This window comes from Abramis brama (assembly GCF_963993115.1).
Source record: "Abramis brama genome assembly, chromosome: 14".
Lineage (NCBI taxonomy): Eukaryota > Metazoa > Chordata > Actinopteri > Cypriniformes > Leuciscidae > Abramis > Abramis brama.
Genome location: NC_139976.1, coordinates 38,967,925 through 38,987,924, shown reverse-complemented (window position 1 = coordinate 38,987,924; position 20,000 = coordinate 38,967,925). Strand labels below are relative to the sequence as shown.

The following is a 20,000-nucleotide window of genomic DNA, read 5'->3' as shown; positions in this document are numbered from 1 at the left end:
ACAACGATATACGGCGTTCTCTCCTCCACCTTCCCCATCATCTCAGTCATGTTGAACTCTTCCGGAAGCTTCTCCAGAATCTCATCAAGCACAGCTTTAACCTGGACACACAAACACACGCCAGATGAAGTCAGAAATAAATATTTATATCTCCGTGGCAAAAGTCTTTAATTTTTTGTTAAGTCCTCCATCAATTAAAATATAACAGGCCAAAAATGATACAGAATGTTAATCAGTAATTTTGGTCATTTTTCCAAGCGTCTTCCTTGACTGATCATTTGCTGAGGTATGATTATTGGTGAATCAGAACACTGTACACAGAGGAAATGATCATTTGGAGGATGATTCAAATATTCAATCAGGAAATGGACTCATCTAATTATTAGGGCTGGGTATTGACACAAATTTCACAATTCGATTCGATTTCGATTCACAAGCTTACAATTCGATTCGATTTCGATTACGATTCGATTCGATTCAATATCGATTATTTTGGATATCAGGTACAATACATTGCAAATTTTCTCAAGGAAAACAAATCTCTTAACTATTATTGTAAACTATGGGAGTCAGTTGTAGCCTACAGGCTTCATTAGCCGACTATAATATTGAAGGTAAAAATTAACTGATTTGTATACAAACACTTAAAATACACTTTTATTTATTTTTATAATAATAAAGTTATATGAAATTATATAAAAATTGAAATGGTGGCTGTCATAAAAAACTTTCCAGATTTATTCAAACATGCATTAAATATTGAAGAACATAAAAAATTATAATGAATATGTAATATGGTGCATATATTTAACAAAATGCTCCTCTCTAGAGTTAATTTTTCTTGCAGACTAGCGAGTTTATGGTCACTGGATATTTTTTTCTGAGGTAAATGTTACATGACATTGTTTACTAACGTCTTTCCATGGTTGAAACACTGATTGAGCGATTCCATGTAACATGATACGGACTTCGATAAGTTGTACTCTATCTTTTAACACACTTTCAGACGCTCATTCATGTTTATTTCGCGCTGTAACTGGTGTTATTAAGGCGGAAGAGAAGAAATGTGCGCTCCGCGCTGCTTCTCTAGAGCTGAGCTGAGCCAGAGCGATCTCACGCCACAGCGCCAAAACGGTATTTATGTTTTTGAATTTCGTAAGAAAATGGACGTAATTTGAAATCTGAGACTTCGTTTCATATCAATAATAACAAAGCACAAAGATTATTGTGATTTATTGGATGGGATGCGCGCAACAATATTCATCAACTGAAAACAGGATGACTAATCGATTCTTGGGATTTAAGAATCGATATCGTTTCGTAAAAATGAGAATTGATTAAAATCGAGAAATCGATATTTTTTACCCAGCCCTACTAATTATGTTATTGATGACGCTGTCACTGCTTTAGGGGCGGATGAGCACAGAAACACAGTTTGGATGGTAGGGTTTCAATATACTAATTAATAATAATAATAATAATCATTAAACATATTAAACATGACAAGCTAACAAAGTAGGATGTGCACAAAGACTTTAAGGAATTGATTTTTAAAGTAAGGCACAAGAAAGCACATGCATGTGATGAAGTTGTTTCCATTCCCATCAGCGTCTGAGTTACAGGACATGAGGAACGAGTGAATGTTTTCAATCACAGCATGTGGAAGTGAAACTGGGCCATTTAATCACATTCCTCTCTGTAGATCTATTAGTCTTTGTCAGATACATGAGGAGTTAATGCAAAGGAGTCATTGCTTACAAATCCCAATCTCTTAACTTAAAAAGGTCAGCTGTCATAATGCATTCAAGCACTCTTACACGGCTCTCATATCTAATGGTTTAAATGTCAGAGGCCTCCAAACCAGCGACTTTCCCCTCTCAGACACGAGGACCTTTCAGTGTCTGTCTCGGGATCACCGTCACCCTTTCTGGGAGTTTAATGAGGTTAAATGTAACACAGATACAGTCAAACCAAAATGTATTCAGAAAACTTCAGCATTTCTCACATTATCAGTTTATTCGCTATAGTTTAGAAAATGGTAATAAAATATGAGCAGAACTCAGCTGATATTTGACTGGTTTTGTCCGTCCTTCTGTTAGACTGTCTCACACATGAATTATGTTGAATATCTGTCAGCTGTTAAATTTAACTACACAATTAGACAATACCAGTTTAGCTCAACCAATCACCAAGCAATGCTTCATTGTGTTCAGTCTGTGTGTAAAAAGAGCATTAGCAGTTAAAGACAAAACACACTTCAGCAAAACATGATCAGATCAAAGTGTCCGAATCATTTTTGGTCCCAAATTTTTATACATTTTACTGGTACTCACTGTATGAAGAATCTTTGGGTATAACATGTCACAGTTTACTTTATTTTGCTCTCCCCACTTACATAAATGAACTATATTGTCCTGCACACACTAGTAAAAAACAATATCAAAAATGATATCTGGTGTCTGAATAATGTTTGGTTTGACTGTAGCTGAACTAGGCAGAGATGTGCTCGTCCTCATTCTGGAAACAGCTGCTATAATATCCCTGAGTAAGGTCAATACAGGTGCATTAACACTTTTTTCCATTGAGATGACTGGGAAAAAAAACCCCCAATTATGCTGAATTAAACCTAATTATTTTTGCTGTGAAAATGCGGTATCATGAGGTAAATTCTTGATTTTTCCTCCTCTTTACACATGGTACTAAATAATGTGGGAAGAGCTTTAGGTGTGAGTGTGTCTTATATACAGTACTGAGTCCAGAACCTTGTCGTCGCGCGAGCCGGACGCCCCCTCTCCGGATCCGCTGTCTCTGGGCTGCATCTCCAGCACGGTTCTGAAGAGCTTCTCCGAGGTCTGCGTGAGGAACCCGATCTCTGCGTTCGGGTGCAGGCCGTACAGGTACGGGGACTCGGCCGGGAGAGCCGCATCGATGTACTGAAACACATCCAGAGAGAGTCCTGAGTCCTGATGAGCCGTGGGACTCGCATAATCCAACTCACAAAAATATGTTTGAACGTTCAAAACATCTAGTTTATTAAATGTTTTAAAAAAAAAAGATTGGTTATGTAAATGCTAAGGGAACATTCCATTGTATCATTCTTCAAACATTATGGGAATGTTATTTTTAAATGTTCTCTGAACGTTCTGAAATAAGTAGCAACATTTAAAAAACGTTAGATGAACTCCAACTAAAACGTTTCAGGTAAAAACACTCCATGAATGATGTATAAATAATGTTTTTGTGCTGATGTTTTGAGAACATTATTAAAGACCAGATAACTTTGAACAAATGTTCAATTGATATTACTAGAAGAACATTTCCTTGTCAGAACGTAAGCTAAAGTTCTGAGAACTGTTCCCTGATCATCATTAGACAGAAGGAGTGAGCTTGAGTGAGTCCACTGGGTCTCTCGTCTGCTGTGATGCTTCTAAAGCGGAGCCGATGACAGAGACTGAGCCTCAGGAACACTGCAGGCATCCTGACTACTTACACACACACACACACACACAAGAAACACAACTCTACACACACAAGAAACACAGACACAACACTACACACACGCACACAAGAAACACAAAGACAACACTACACACACACACACACACACACACAAGAAACACAAACACAACACCCTAATGATGAAATCTAGCATGCAGGTCTCTGCCGTGATATTCCCCATGCATGACCAGCATCCCAGAGACCTGAATTTATCGGACAGAAATGAGTCTTAATTAATAAGCTGGGCTTTAGACACATGCAGAAGATGCATGAAGAGAGGAATGTGCTTTGAAAAAAACTCTAAAACGCTGTGGTAGAATTCATGCATTCACAGGCTAAATAGGATCAGTCCAGTCGAGTCACACTTCCACAGATAATCCTCCTTTAATCAGGTGACTCTGACATCACTCGGTACTCACCATCATGTAGCTCCAAACTCGCAAGGCTTTTGGAACAGAATAGGAGTTATTATCGTACAGTGAAGCTGATGATCACTGACTAGCTGGTTAAAGCATGTCAGGTTCCCTTTCGAGGGAACTCGCACTGCATCGATGACGACACTATGGGGAATGCCTCTTGGAGTAACGCGTCTGAAGTATGAATGAAATTCAATCTAATCCTATTGGCATTGCGTGATGACGTAGCGTGTGATGGCATTCATGGAAGCTACAAAAGGACGCCGACACACCACAGCATTAGCTTTCGCTCTTCAGCAAGCGCTCTCTGTTGTCTATCTGTCTATTTGGTGCTGTCTGTGAAATAAATTATATATCGAAATGGGCAAGTGAGTAGTTAAAGAAGTGTGTGCATCCCTTCCCTCGCTTTATCACGGGTGGGGACACACATGAGATGTGTGTGTATGTGTACTGCTGCCGCTTGGCTATATTTGATGAAGCCGTCCAGGCTTGCGCTCCCCGCAGTTCAAGTCCGATCAGATCGTGGGGCTCGCAGAGAGAGCTAGCAGAGAGAGCTAGCAGAGAGATCGAGACTGCTTCGGCACTTTCTTGGTCCTCATCTGATAGCTCAGATCTCTTCACTCCCCGTGTGGAAGCCCGCCCCGCTGTCTCTTTAACTCGGGTTGAGAGCCCGGTGCTGATTCAGATGCCAGGTGGGGGATCTGGATGAATCCCATTTCAGACTGCACCCGTGTATGAGGAGCTCGTGGAGGTTGTGACACGTGCAGTGGCCAAATTAAACATCAGTTGGCCACAAGAGAGGCAGGAAGCGCAGGCTAGAAGCAAGCTTGATGAGCGCTTTCTGCAGCACCGATCACAGCCTTCATGCCGGTGTTTGCCATTCTTGTGTAAGTCATGGAAAAGGCCATTTTCCTCGCGCCTGTCTAATCCCCCAGTGTTGGATTACAGCAAGGTCAAGGTCCAAAAAGGCTGCCACCAGGGGGCAGCCTCAGCCGTCATCGAGCTCCTCATACCGGCAGGGCCAAAAGGAGAGTGTCGCTTCTAGAGGTCCCCCTCAGAGAGCTTGGGACTCTGAGCCTCCTGAGAATACAGATCTGAGGACCGTCCTTCAGGCCAGGAAGGCAACGGGAAAGAGGTCCTAACTTATGTGAGACTTATAGAACATGTTCCTCCACCAGAGAGGGAGTCCAGGTTCTACAGCCGCTACGTCATAGTTCCAAAGAAGGATGGAGGGTTGCATCTAATTTTAGATCTAAGACATCTGAACCGGTCTCTGAGGAGATTCAGGTTCAAGATGTCAGATCTGATCTGGTTTGTCAAGAAAGACGCCTGCTTCCACATATCCATCCTTCCATCTCACAGGAGGTTCCTGAGGTTCGCTTTCGGGGGCGAAACATACCAATATCGGATTCTTCCGTTTGGCCTAGCTCTCTCCCCTCGCACTTTCACCAAATGAAAGTGCGAAAGCTCTAGCTCTGCTGAGGGTTCAGGTCATCCGATTGCTAATTCACATCGACGACTGGCTTATTCTGGCCCAGTCACAGGAACTGGCAGTTTGGCATTGAGATGTCGTCCTTGCCCACATCCAGAGCTTGGGGTTGAGACTCAACACAAAGGAAAGTGTGTTGGCACCTGCCCAGAGAACAATGTTCCTGGGGGTGGTGAGGGACTCGGTTACGATGCACGAATCGAGTCCAACCTGGCCATGGTGACCAGGATAAAGCTAGTCCAAGCCATCACTGTAAAACGTTTTCAAAAAAGAGAGTGTTAGGGCTCATGGCAGCAGCGTCCAACGTGTTACCTTTTGGCCTGCTGCACATGAGAGCGCTACAGCATCGTTCCCTATCTATGTGGAAGAAACCTTGGTTCCTGTCCCAAGGCCCTGTGCTGGGAGCGTTATTTCACCAGAAAGCCGTTTCAACAGACGCCTCCCTCACGGACTGGGGCGCGGTCATGGATGTCCGCTTTGCGAGAAGTCTATGGCAGGACCATCATTCTTCCTGGCACATAAATTGCCTGGAAATGCTGGCGGTTTTCCGAGCTCTGATGAGTTTCCTGCCAGACCTCAATGGTCACCACGTTCTTGTGAGAACAGACAATATGTCAGTGGTGTCCTATTTAAATCATCAGGGGAGGTCTGAGATCACGCCCTCTATGAGGCGGTGGAGTCGATATGCGAGAGGTTTGGCCCAGTGGAAGTGGATCTGTTCGCGTCTCAAGAGGCAACACACTGTCCACTGTGGTTCTCCCTCATGCATCCAGCCCCGCTGGGGTTGATTGCCATGGTGCAGGTGTGGCCGAGGCGGCGTCTGTACGCGTTGCCCCCGATCGCTCCCGGGAGAAATCTGGAGAGGGTCCATTGCGATGGGGTCTGTCTACTGCTAGTAGCCCCATTGTGGCTGGCATGAGTATGGTTCTCAGACATAATATCGCTCCTGGACGGCCCTCCATGGGAGATCCCCCTAAGGAGGGACCTGCTGACACAGGCAGAGGGCTTAATATTCCACCCTTGGCCAGAGCTGTGGAAACTGTGGGTCTGGCCCCCGAGGGGGCACTGTACCGAGAGGCTGGCCTGTCAGCAGGAGTAGTCGAGACTAGGGCTGGGTAAAAAATATTGATTTCTCGATTTTAATCGATTCTCATTTTTACGAACCGATATCGATTCTTAAATCCCAAGAATCGATTAGTCATCCTGTTTTCAGTTGATGAATGAATGTAACATTGTAGCGCATCCCATCCAATAAATCACAGTAATCTTTGTGCTTTGTTACTATTGATATGAAACAAAGTCTCAGATTTCAAATTACGTCCATTTTCTTATGAAATTCAAAAACATAAATACCGTTTTGGCGCTGTGGCGTGAGATCGCTCTGGCTCAGCTCAGCTGTAGAGAAGCACATGATCTTCTCTTCCGCATTAATAACACCAGTTACAGAGCGAAATAAACATGAATGAGCTTCTGAAAGTATGTTAAAAGGTAGAGTACAAGTTATCGAAATCCGTATCATATCACATGGAATCACTCAATCAGTGTTTCAATCATGGAAAGACGTCAGTAAATCAGCTTGTAAACAATGTCATGTAGCGTCACATTTACCTCAGAAAAACCATATCCTATACCATAAACTCATCAGTCAGCTAGAAAAATTAACTCTTTTTAACTCTATTTTGCTAAATATATGCACCATATTACATATTCATTATAATTTTTAATGTTCTTCAATTTTGAATGCATGTTTGAATAAATCTGGCAAGTTTTTATGACAGCCACCATTTAAATGTTTATATTTTATATAACTTATTATATTATACTTATTATTATAAAAATAAATAAGTGTAATTTAAGTGTTTGTATACAAATCAGTTAATTTGTACCTTCAATAGTATAGTAGGCTAATGAAGCCTGTAGGCTACAACTGACTCCCATAGTTTACAGCATTAGTTAAGAGATTTGTTTTCCTTGAGAAAATTTGCAATGTATTGTACCTGATATCCAAAATAATCAATATTGAATCGAATTGAATCGGAATTGAATCGAATTGCAAGCTTGTGAATCGAAATCGAATCGAATTGTGAAATTTGTGTCAATACCCAGCCCTAGTCGAGACCATACTTAGCTCTAGAGCTCCCTGCACAAGGAAATGTTTTCACCATTTGGTGTAGAGAGCGTGGCGTGGATCCAGTTAACTGCCTGGTGGCTTCAGTGCAGAATCGCTTCTCTGCTGGTCTTACCCCGTCCACACTCAAGGTGTACGTGGCTGCCATTACGGCTTTCCTCATTCCTCTGAGTGATGGGCCTCTGGGGAGACATCAGCTGGTCGTACGTTTCCTCCGTGGGGCTTAGAGGATGAGACCTGCAAATCGGACCAGAGTTCCCACATGGGACCTGGCAGTGGTTCTCGAAGGGCTGGTCGAGGCCCCCTTCGAACCTCTGGAGTTGGCTGAGGCCAAGATCCTGTCACTTAAGGTGGTCTTTCTCCTTGCCGTTACCTCTCTTAAGAGGGGAGGATATCTCCAGACGCTCTCCATATCTCCACAGTGCCTGGAGTTTGCTCCTGGGAGAATTAAGGCCATCTTGCACCCCAGACCGGGCTATGTCCCTAAGGTGCCGTCGAATATGGCAAGGTCAACGGTTCTGCAGGCATTTCATCCCCCACCTAATGTGACGGCGGAAGATGGGAGACTTCATTTACTCTGCCCTGTCAGAGCACTAAACATCTATGTTCAGAAGTCTTCTCAGTGGAGGAAAGCGGACAAGTTGCTGGTGTGTTTTGGGTCACCCAATAAGGGGCTCCTCACCTCCAAACAGTAGTTCAGGCTATTTCCCTGGCCTATCAAGTACACAGTTTGCCTTCACCTTTGGCCGTGAGGGCTCACTCTACCAGAGGCATGGCATCTTCTAGAGCCCTCCTTTCAGAGACACCTATTCATGAGGTATGTGATACAGCTGGCTGGGCCAGTCCGCACACATTCATGAGGTTTTATAGTCTGGACCTCCCCTCTACACTCAGCGCACGAGTGCTCTCGTCCTAGTTGTGCCTGAGACAGCTTCACACTGGGACAGGCAGGTTTCGTTGTGGCATAGTGGGTACTCATTCCCCATAGTGTCGTCATCGACGCAGTGCGAGTTCCCTCGAAAGGGAACATCTCGGGTTACGACTTGTTCCCTAAGGCGGCGTTCACATATCGCGCCTAAAAACGCATAGAAAACGCTAGGCGCGCCGCGTTCTCCTTTTTCCAAAGCGCTCGGGTGGTTGCGCTCCGGAGGCGTCTCTCGTTGCTAAGCTTGGTTCTTGTCACGTGACCTGCGGTGCGCTTGCGGCATTCTGAAAAGTTGAGATGTTTTTATCTCGATGCGGCGCGGACGCACTTGGAAAAAACGAGCTCGTCGCACCGCGACCGCGTCACTTCCATTATGAGCACGCATACCGCGCGCCTACATTTGAAATAGCGAACTTGCGCGCGCAAAAGACGCGATATGTGAGCAGGCCCTAAGAAGGTCCCTTCGCCATGCCTCCTCCTGCCTGGGAGCGACTTGCTTCATCGCAAAGCTAACGCTGTTGTGTGCCGGCGTCCCTTTGTAGCTTCCGTGTATGCCGCCACACGCTACGTCATTACGCAACGGCAATAGGATTGGATTAGTTTCATTCATACTTCAGTCGTGTTACGCCAATTCCCCATAGTGTCGTCATCGACGCAGTGCGAGTTCCCTTCTCAGGGAACAAGGGTTACAGTCGTAACCCGAGACGTAACCCGAGACGTTCCCTTTCGACGGAACTCGCACTGCGTTGTTTTGTAACCAGGGCATCTACAGCATATCTAGTTCACCTAGTTCAGGGGGTTCACAGATATATGTTTTGAGAAAGAAATGTTGTTTCCAATACTAAATAATTAGCTTTTATATTGGCACTGTACTAAAGTCAAAATGAATCATGAAAATGTTAAATTTTAAGCCCTAAAAAAACTAAAAAATATATTTTATCTTATATTTTCCACACACCCCAGTCTGACCCCTGACCTAGTGAACCGGAACTGGCTTTACATCCAGCAAATGATCTGCAGTCGTCCTCATCACTGTAATCAGATATGATTATGCAGGCCTGAGCAGTGATTCTCTCTTGTACCTGATGATAGCCGTTGTAGTCGTGGTTCCCCGGCAGACGGAAGCCGTGTGCGAGGTACAGCTCCCCGTCCATCATCTCGGGCTTGATGAACTCCTCCAGGTACGTCCTGCAGAGCCTGCGGTCCCAGTCATCAGTGATGTGACCCCCGTACATGATCTCCCCGAAGAGGTAGCGCAGGTCATCGAAGGGCACCTGGAGGAAGAGAGAGTGTGTGTGTGTGAGAGAGAGAGAGAGAGAGAGAGAGACCTCTCTTCTTAAAGAAGGACCTGCAACCATCTGACCAGCAGGCCTGAACCACCACACCGCAGCACTTACAACCCATGATTAACTCCCAACATTCAGCGTTGCTCCCTAGAGTGCATTAGAGGTATATGAGACTAATCCGTTTTCTACAGCTGTCAGCTCCGTTACACTGAGAGTTGCAGATGTACAAACCGTAAACAAAGCAGCGCTTGCTTATCATTTTGAATATCAATGCTGATGACTTTCTTAATTTCAGTCAGCTCATGATATTATGAAAATATTCTTTGCCCGCTTTCTTTAATCTCGTGCACGGACTCATTCGCTAAGGCCGGGGACACACTTAGCGACTAGCTGAAACATTCTGAGACTGACTCAACACACTTACAGACGGTTTCCAACGGACTGCAGCAGATTTCAAACACCGACTGTAAACACCGACTGAACGCGACTCAGTGATTTATTTATTTGGGTTATACTTTTAAGCTCCTAAACAAGACCTACAGGAGCGTCTTCTGAATCCAGACAGAAATGTAAGTCATTGTTCACTGATAATTCTCTGCTGTGGAACAGTGCAAGTCATATCGGCTACTTTCATTAGGTTTAATTGTCCATTTTGGATGAATTTAGAGTAAATGAGGAAGAGGAAATTATGCCAAATTTTGGGTGAACTATCCCTTTAAACCAATAGATGTTCAATATTCAGCACTGAATTACAGCTGGTCTTCTTTCTCTAACTGTGATTGGTGTTGCCTTCATACTGTATATTGAACCATTTATAGCTGATTCACAGAGCTCGAGTGAAACTGACTGAAACATGACAATAGCTTTAACATTTTATAATTTCATTTACACTGAAGCAAAGCTTTCTGACACTTTCCCACTGTCCTCCTGATATTTCCTTCTGGAAATGCACATCTAGTCCGAGTCCATGGCTGTGCTGTGTTGGGTTTTTGCCATAAAAACAAGCGCTGGTTCTTTATTGCTCCGTGTAATGAATGGACATAAATATTAAATTGGGAGCAGGTTGTTGTGTAGGTGTGTGAGTAATTAAACACACTCAGACCCACAATCAGTCTCTTTTAGAGGAGCATATGTCAGCAGGCGTTCCACTCTCTCTCTCTCTCTCTCTCTCTCACACACACACACACACACACACACACACACACACACACACACTCACCTTGTTGTTGGCCTCCAGGTAGTTGTAGAGCACGTTGATGGAGATGGTCAGGTCGCCGGTGTTGAACGGGTAACTCTCTCTCACACACACACACACACACACACACACACACACACACACACACACACACACACACACACACACACACACACACTCACCTTGTTGTTGGCCTCCAGGTAGTTGTAGAGCACGTTGACGGAGATGGTCAGGTCGCCGGTGTTGAACGGGTAACTCTCTCTCACACACACACACACACACACACACACACACACACACACACACACACACACACACACACACACACACACACACACACACACACACTCACCTTGTTGTTGGCCTCCAGGTAGTTGTAGAGCACGTTGACGGAGATGGTCAGGTCGCCGGTGTTGAACGGGTAACTCTCTCTCACACACACACACACACACACACACACACACACACACACACACACACACACACTCACCTTGTTGTTGGCCTCCAGGTAGTTGTAGAGCACGTTGACGGAGATGGTCAGGTCGCCGGTGTTGAACGGGTAACTCTCTCTCACACACACACACACACACACACACACACACTCACCTTGTTGTTGGCCTCCAGGTAGTTGTAGAGCACATTGATGGAGATGGTCAGGTCGCCGGTGTTGAACGGGTAACTCTCTCTCACACACACACACACACACACACACACACACACACACACACACACACACACACACACACACACACACACACACTCACCTTGTTGTTGGCCTCCAGGTAGTTGTAGAGCACGTTGATGGAGATGGTCAGGTCGCCGGTGTTGAACGGGTAACTCTCTCTCACACACACACACACACACACACACACACACACACACACACACACACACACACACACTCACCTTGTTGTTGGCCTCCAGGTAGTTGTAGAGCACGTTGACGGAGATGGTCAGATCGCCGGTGTTGAACGGGTAACTCTCTCTCACACACACACACACACACACACACACACACACACACACACACACACACACACACACACACACACACTCACCTTGTTGTTGGCCTCCAGGTAGTTGTAGAGCACGTTGATGGAGATGGTCAGGTCGCCGGTGTTGAACGGGTAACTCTCTCTCACACACACACACACACACACACACACACACACACACACACACACACACACTCACCTTGTTGTTGGCCTCCAGGTAGTTGTAGAGCACGTTGACGGAGATGGTCAGGTCGCCGGTGTTGAACGGGTAACTCTCTCTCACACACACACACACACACACACACACACACACACACACACACACACACACACTCACCTTGTTGTTGGCCTCCAGGTAGTTGTAGAGCACGTTGACGGAGATGGTCAGGTCGCCGGTGTTGAACGGGTAACTCTCTCTCACACACACACACACACACACACACACACACACACACACACACACACACTCACCTTGTTGTTGGCCTCCAGGTAGTTGTAGAGCACGTTGACGGAGATGGTCAGATCGCCGGTGTTGAACGGGTAACTCCTGTTCCACCCCTGAGGGCCGAACTTCCGGCGCTCCGCCACTACGGCGTGGAAGTAGCACAGGGCGAACAGGATGCTCTTAAACTCGCGCTCACGCGTACACAGCTCCAGCGTGTCCTGTCAATCAACACACATCGATCACAACACATCAATCACCGCACACATCGGCATCACACTTCACATTCTACAACAACATCCGCCATGCCAGAGGAACCTCTGCTGCTCTGTCACTGCCAGGGTCCCAGTGGACATCAGCCGTCAGGACAGAGTAAAGAATGGCTCCGATCCAGTATATTTAGGAACTGAGACTGCTTTGTAATTGTCACAGCTTGTCAGAGCTTTCATCATTTCAAAGCCTTCAGAGAGTGTGAGGGATTGTGGGACTGAAGGTGCGGAGCCAAACGCATCTGCTCCTCATGGGATTCGTTTGTTTGTACAAGCAAACCAATAACGTCATTAAACAACTATCCTGCGCTTCTGGGAGCCCTAATACAGCAGCGATTGCTGCGCTGGACACTCGGCATGCTTATTTTAGTGCTTTTTTTCATTAATAATAAATTAGGTATCATTCAAAAGCTTAAACACTTAAAAAGTGTTTTGAAATTGGACATTGCTTTTACTATGAAAATGGTACTTTAAAACCTCTGAGTGACTCAAATTGTGTGATATCAACTTCAAATTTAGACACAACTTGGTTAGACAGACGGCTTTGATTTTCTAGCAATTTTAGAGACCAAATTATTTTGTAAAATATATATTTTGTATCAAAAAAAAGTTTGGTTCGGTACATTTGCTTTACAGTAAGGGACTGAGGTACAGTTCAAGAGATATAAGCAATCCAAAACGTCATTCAACAAATATCCTCAGCTTATTTATAAGTGAGTGACATCTGAAGGCCAAGTATGGAAACCCATACTCAGAATCTGTCCTCTGCAAATGTACGCACACACACACACACACACACACATGCACACACACACTGAGGCTGTATGCAGTAGCTGGTGCAGCTTTAATAATAGAGGAGTTAAAGCCCTGATCCAGCATTAGCATTCAGCACTCGCTCCAGTCCCGACACACACATCCACGAGCCTCCATCGGTTTACCATCTCCATAGCGGTGTGTCACTGCTCGTCACAATCAAACCAATCACCAGGAGTTAAAAATCATCTGAATCTGACGAGGCCAACACGAAGCACATGACTGCTCTCTGCTCGGACGGATGAAAAGGTCAATATGAAAGTAGCTGTCATCTTCTGGATTACTGCGGCTCGCTAGAGTTAGAGCTGTTTAGGCCTTTTCTCTGTCATTGATTTACTCTCAAGGTGTGTACGAGACCAGAATGCGACTCGTTCTGCCCCAGATCGAGCTCATCCAGAACACAGGCACCACTGTAACTCAGATCTGAGTGCTGGATCAGCCAGAACACAGAACACAGCTCGGGAAATTACACTGGTATGCAGAAATGCACTTTACACATGCAGTAGCTTAACACCTCTTCTATGAAGGACGTATTGAGATTTATTTGTATTTGTATATATATTTATTGGATGGCATGAAGTCAAAAGCATCAGGCTGATCCAACTGTGATTGTCACCAAAAACAATGATATTTATTAGGGATGTCCAGATCCGATCACGTGGTTTCAGACTCGATCGGACTCGGACGTTACCTCCCGATCAGGACTCGGATATATATGTATATATATTCTCATTATTTTTTAACACATCTTTAGTTATGCGGTGGCACAGAGTTAGACCCTTTTGACTCCACACAGAAACAGCAACGCGTGCGGCATGACATCACTTTGTTGCAGAGACGCTATTGGTTAAATGCCGGCAAAGTAGAACACGGAAGCAGCTTGAAGCGGAAAGCGCGAGTATGTCTGCGGTCTGGAGGTATTCTATGGCTGCTGTTGCAACACAGTATCTCAGTGCCCCCTGCAGCTCTGTGGACAGTGAGAGACTTTTTAGTGCCGTTGTAAACGTCCTTGATGAGAACAGAAACAGGCTCAAACTAACCTGACAAGGTAGAGATGTTAGTTTTCATTAAGAAAAACATACATTTCCTTATGTGAAACTTACTACTGTGATGACAGTAAGAGTTAGGAGTGCAGTTCCTAAAAGCACATTACTGGCTTTGCAAACACTGTAGCACTTTTATTTTCGCTCTAGACGTGTAAAACCAAGTGAAAACCAAGTGTAAAAACAAGTGAAAGCGCGGGCGCGCCGCTGTCTCCTTCTTTCTACAAGCGCTTGCTCTCCGTGGCGTCTGTCGTTGCTATGCAACCATGAACTGCGCTCTCCATGATGACAAGGAAGTATCAGCAAAAGATTAATAGATTTCTAGCCCTTGCATTAGCTTTACTACTAGATATATTTATGGAGATGAAAAATAATAAGGCGCCCTGTACAGCTATGATCAGCTGTTCGGCCGAGCATTCAATGTTGTTACGCGCTCTATCACTCGCACACCATAAAGAGCAAAATGGTTTTTAATGTTTCAGTTTCTTGATTAAAATGACATAATTTGGAAGCGGATAATTTCTTCACAAACAGCTCATTATGACTCAATGTTAGAATGCTGCACCTACACTCGATAGTGTGAATAAGATCAGCGCAACTCAGACCACTGCATTGCCAGCGTGAAGCACATGATCTGTCTACGGCCAGGGCTCAGCGGAAGACAGAAGATGCCGGTCCAGCGCTGATTGAGGAATTAAATTAGAAAATAAAAGACAGTTTGACATATTTTTTCTCGCATCTGTGAATTTTTTAAAATCATTTGCTCTGAGATGAAGCAAATATATTTGTGCGGGAATTTCTCGCACTATAAAAGCTAACCTTGCGGGAATGGTTTAAATTATGCGCAATCCCCGCATTCACGCACCGACATTCAAGCCCTGCAAAAGTGAAGAATTGATGTTATTTAGGCTATTACTTGATTGTTCATGCTACCTCAAAGAAGTGCTCTGTTTGTTAACAGAGTTGTTGAATGTTAAAATAAGGTGAATTAAATAAAAAATAAGGAACATCCTGGATCTGTTTTTTCGCTCTTCTTTATTCTTTTTTATGTATTATAGAAGTATCGGATCGGGACTCGGTATCGGTAGATACTCAAAATCAAATGACTCGGACTCGAGGGCAAAAAACCCTGATCGGGACATCCCTAATATTTATGAATTAATAGACCAAAATATTAAAACACTTTTTCACAGATTTTTTTCCAAAAACAATTCAAGCTAAAATGAATATAAAGAGTACATTATTAAGAAATGGCATTTTTTAAACTACATTTTTCAAAGTATATTAAATTGCTGACACTGTTAAACTCAAAGTGGCTCACATACTAAAGAGTTTTAATCCTATTTTATATACTATCAAAACTATATAATATGCCAGAATAGTTTTTGTGCGCTGCAAATCATAGCTTGAAAACAGCAGAAAGGTGTGTGTGTGTGTGTGAGGAGAATTACAGAAGGTTTAAATCTGAGGGTTTTTTGGGCTAATACTGCACAGCACAACTGTAGTGGAGTGTGACTGTGAGGGTCGCTGTGCTGTGTGTGATTGGCTGTCAGAAGCATCATGTGATGTCTGAGGTCCCGCACCTGGCTGAAGTTGTCCAGGGCTTTGTGCAGGTTGGCATGCATGCCCATGGGCGGCTCGTTGGTGATCTTGATGGAGTTCTCCAGGATGCCCTGAGGGATGATGTGTCCGTCGGCCGAGGACGCCGGCTCGGCGCTGACGAACACCCTGAAGCTCGGGTGACTGCCCTCCGCCAGCTGCTCCAGCTTCTTCTCCAGCGTGCCCAGCCACTTCGACACCAGGTGGATGTTCTGCAGCACACACACACACACACACACACACACACACACACATTTAAACACAACCAGCCCATCCTTCAGTGATCATAGGGTGTAAAAATCCTTCTACAATCTTCTACACAAGTCTTCAGATGACGCTAACTCTGAATCAACACGCACCAATGCTACATTTGTCTAAATGTCATAATCCTTTGTTAACAAACCAGTGTTCATTACTTCAGTGAGCTCATTGTTTCTGCATTGAATTAATACATTGTTTAAATGAATAAATGTTTTGCTAACTGTGATTTCTGACATGCATAACTTACACTGTTCCCTCTGATATAGATATGATATATAAACTGTAATGTGGACTCCTGCACTCTCTGTAAAGCTGCTGTGAAACGATGTGTATTGTGAAAAAGCGCTATACAAATAAATGTGAATTGAACATTGTCTTTTGTACTGTCTAACGCTCTAAAATGCAATGTTTCTCATTGTATTAAAAATGTAACCACAAAAGGGGAAATGACAGACTGATAACCCTCGAGCACTAACCCCATCTCCTCCTCATCATCCGAACGCTGGTGTTAAAATCACTATAACAGCGTGACTGATTCCCAGAGAAAGATTTAAAAGAAAGAAAATAAACTCTAAATGATTTCAATATTGCAATTGGTTTATAATGACTTGAAAGTCCCAAGGATGAGCTAAAGACCCTATCAGATATTAAGCCTTTCTTTCTTTTCTTTTCTCTCTCTCAAGTTCAAGTTCAAATGAGCTTTACTGACATGACAAATGCACATTGTATTACCAATTGCCAAAGCATTTATGAGCAGGAACAAATTAAAATGAACAAAGTAGGCTTTCTCAGGCGATGTATGGCGAGATGTAACCCGAGTGTGAGACGCAGTGTAAGATAGTCTCTCCGTCTCTCCCCGTCTCCCCCCGTCTCTCCGTCTCCCCTCGTCTCTCCCCGTCTCCCCCCGTCTCTCCCCGTCTCTCCCCGTCTCCCCCCGTCTCCTCTCGTCTCCCCTCGTCTCTCCCCGTCTCCCCCCGTCTCCCCCCGTCTCTCCCCGTCTCCCCTCGTCTCCCCTCGTCTCCCCCCGTCTCTCCGTCTCCCCCCGTCTCCCCCCGTCTCTCCCCCTCTCCCCCCGTCTCTCCCCGTCTCTCCTCGTCTCTCCCCCTCTCCCCCCGTCTCTCCCCGTCTCTCTCCGTCTCCCCCCGTCTCCCCTCGTCTCCCCTCGTCTCCCCCCGTCTCTCCGTCTCCCCTCGTCTCTCCCCGTCTCCCCCCGTCTCCCCCCGTCTCTCCCCGTCTCTCCCCCCGTCTCTCCCCGTCTCTCCCCGTCTCTCCCCCTCTCCCCCCTGTCTCTCCCCGTCTCTCCTCGTCTCTCCCCGTCTCTCCCCGTCTCCCCCCGTCTCTCCGTCTCCCCTCGTCTCCCCTCGTCTCTCCCCGTCTCCCCCCTCTCCCCCCGTCTCTCCCCGTCTCCCCTCGTCTCCCCTCGTCTCTCCCCGTCTCTCCCCGTCTCCCCCCGTCTCTCCCCGTCTCCCCTCGTCTCCCCTCGTCTCTCCCCGTCTCTCCCCGTCTCCCCCCGTCTCTCTCCGTCTCCCCTCGTCTCTCCCCGTCTCCCCCCTCTCCCCCCGTCTCTCCCCGTCTCCCCTCGTCTCCCCTCGTCTCTCCCCGTCTCCCCCCTCTCCCCCCGTCTCTCCCCGTCTCCCCTCGTCTCCCCTCGTCTCTCCCCGTCTCCCCCCGTCTCCCTCCGTCTCCCCTCGTCTCTCCCCGTCTCTCCCCGTCTCCCCCCTCTCCCCCCGTCTCTCCTCGTCTCTCCCCCTCTCCCCCCGTCTCTCTCCGTCTCCCCTCGTCTCCCCTCGTCTCTCCCCGTCTCCCCCCTCTCCCCCCGTCTCCCCCCGTCTCTCCCCGTCTCTCCCCCTCTCCCCCCGTCTCTCCCCGTCTCTCCTCGTCTCTCCTCGTCTCCCCCCGTCTCTCTCCGTCTCCCCCCGTCTCCCCCCGTCTCTCCCCGTCTCTCCCCCTCTCCCCCCGTCTCTCCCCGTCTCTCCTCGTCTCTCCCCCTCTCCCCCCGTCTCTCTCCGTCTCCCCCCGTCTCTCCCCGTCTCCCCCCTCTCCCCCCGTCTCTCCTCGTCTCTCCCCCTCTCCCCGTCTCTCCTCGTCTCTCCTCGTCTCTCCTCGTCTCTCCCCCTCTCCCCCCGTCTCTCCCCGTCTCTCCTCGTCTCTCTCCGTCTCCCCTCGTCTCTCCCCGTCTCTCCCCGTCTCCCCCCTCTCCCCCCGTCTCTCCTCGTCTCTCCCCCTCTCCCCCCGTCTCTCTCCGTCTCCCCTCGTCTCCCCTCGTCTCTCCCCATCTCCCCCCTCTCCCCCCGTCTCCCCCCGTCTCTCCCCGTCTCTCCCCCTCTCCCCCCGTCTCTCCCCGTCTCTCCTCGTCTCTCCTCGTCTCCCCCCGTCTCTCTCCGTCTCCCCCCGTCTCCCCCCGTCTCTCCCCGTCTCTCCCCCTCTCCCCCCGTCTCTCCCCGTCTCTCCTCGTCTCTCCCCCTCTCCCCCCGTCTCTCCCCCTCTCCCCCCGTCTCTCCCCGTCTCTCCTCGTCTCTCCTCGTCTCCCCCCGTCTCTCTCCGTCTCCCCCCGTCTCCCCCCGTCTCTCCCCGTCTCTCCCCCTCTCCCCCCGTCTCTCCCCGTCTCTCCTCGTCTCTCCCCCTCTCCCCCCGTCTCTCTCCGTCTCCCCCCGTCTCCCCCCGTCTCTCCCCGTCTCCCCCCTCTCCCCCCGTCTCTCCTCGTCTCTCCCCCTCTCCCCCCGTCTCTCCCCGTCTCTCCTCGTCTCTCCTCGTCTCCCCCCGTCTCTCCTCGTCTCCCCCCGTCTCTCCTCGTCTCTCCTCGTCTCCCCCCGTCTCTCCTCGTCTCCCCCCGTCTCTCCTCGTCTCCCCCCGTCTCTCCTCGTCTCCCCCCTCTCCCCCCGTCTCTCCTCGTCTCCCCCCGTCTCTCCTCGTCTCTCCCCGTCTCTCCTCGGTGTGTGTGAGAGGACAGGGGACTCCGGTCAGCTGGCTCCAGGATTAGCGATTGATTGGCTCTCCACAGTGAGTGGATTCTGCACTTCTGCCGGACGGGGCCGTGAGCTGCAGTATAATTAACCTTCACTGGAGGGGAACTTCCCTGAGCTCATGAGAGGAGCGCTCGCTGAGGCCGGAGAGCCTGATGGAGACTGGAGGACGGAGATGGGAATCTCATGCAAAGGCAGTTAAACCGGCGTGTTTCTGACCAGCGCAGCGAGCGGAGGAGATCGGGTCCAGGGGATCACGTCCTCACGCTTCAACCGCTCAGTGAAAGTCATCGTGACTCTGTGCGAGAGTGAAAGGCATTCTGTTGAGATCGCGTTGGATGATGCAGCATTTTCTCGTGAGAATCGTCCACATCAGAACATCTGATTTCAGAGAGTTGTATCTATATGGGCAGTGTGTGCATGTGTGTGTCTGCTGGAGCACGTCCAGACTCGTGTGTGTAATGAGACACTGGGATGTAATGCACTCATTAGTGGAGTGTGGCGTTACGACAGCGGAACAACCGGCCATTAATCAGCCGAGAGCGAAGAGACACAGACATTTACTGTGCTAAAGTCCAGGCCACACCCCTCATCTGACACACTACAGTCACACACACACGCTCTCAGCGTTCACACACACTACAGTCACACACACACGCTCTCAGCGTTCACACACAC

General features: G+C 47.3%; 1 protein-coding gene across 1 annotated transcript in view; it reads right to left on the bottom strand.

Moving 5' to 3' along the window:
* dnah9 (dynein, axonemal, heavy chain 9) overlaps positions 1 to 20,000 on the bottom strand; it is a gene marked incomplete at its 5' end in the record, with an annotated part of 111,943 nt that overhangs the window by 7,181 nt on the left and 84,762 nt on the right. The window contains 5 exons of the mRNA XM_084135755.1: positions 1 to 101; positions 2,763 to 2,933; positions 9,539 to 9,730; positions 12,404 to 12,595; positions 16,083 to 16,310. The exon at positions 1 to 101 is cut by the window's left edge and continues 82 nt beyond it. Coding sequence (XP_083991881.1) covers positions 1 to 101; positions 2,763 to 2,933; positions 9,539 to 9,730; positions 12,404 to 12,595; positions 16,083 to 16,310 — 884 coding nt within the window. The remainder of the gene's footprint in view (positions 102 to 2,762; positions 2,934 to 9,538; positions 9,731 to 12,403; positions 12,596 to 16,082; positions 16,311 to 20,000) is intronic.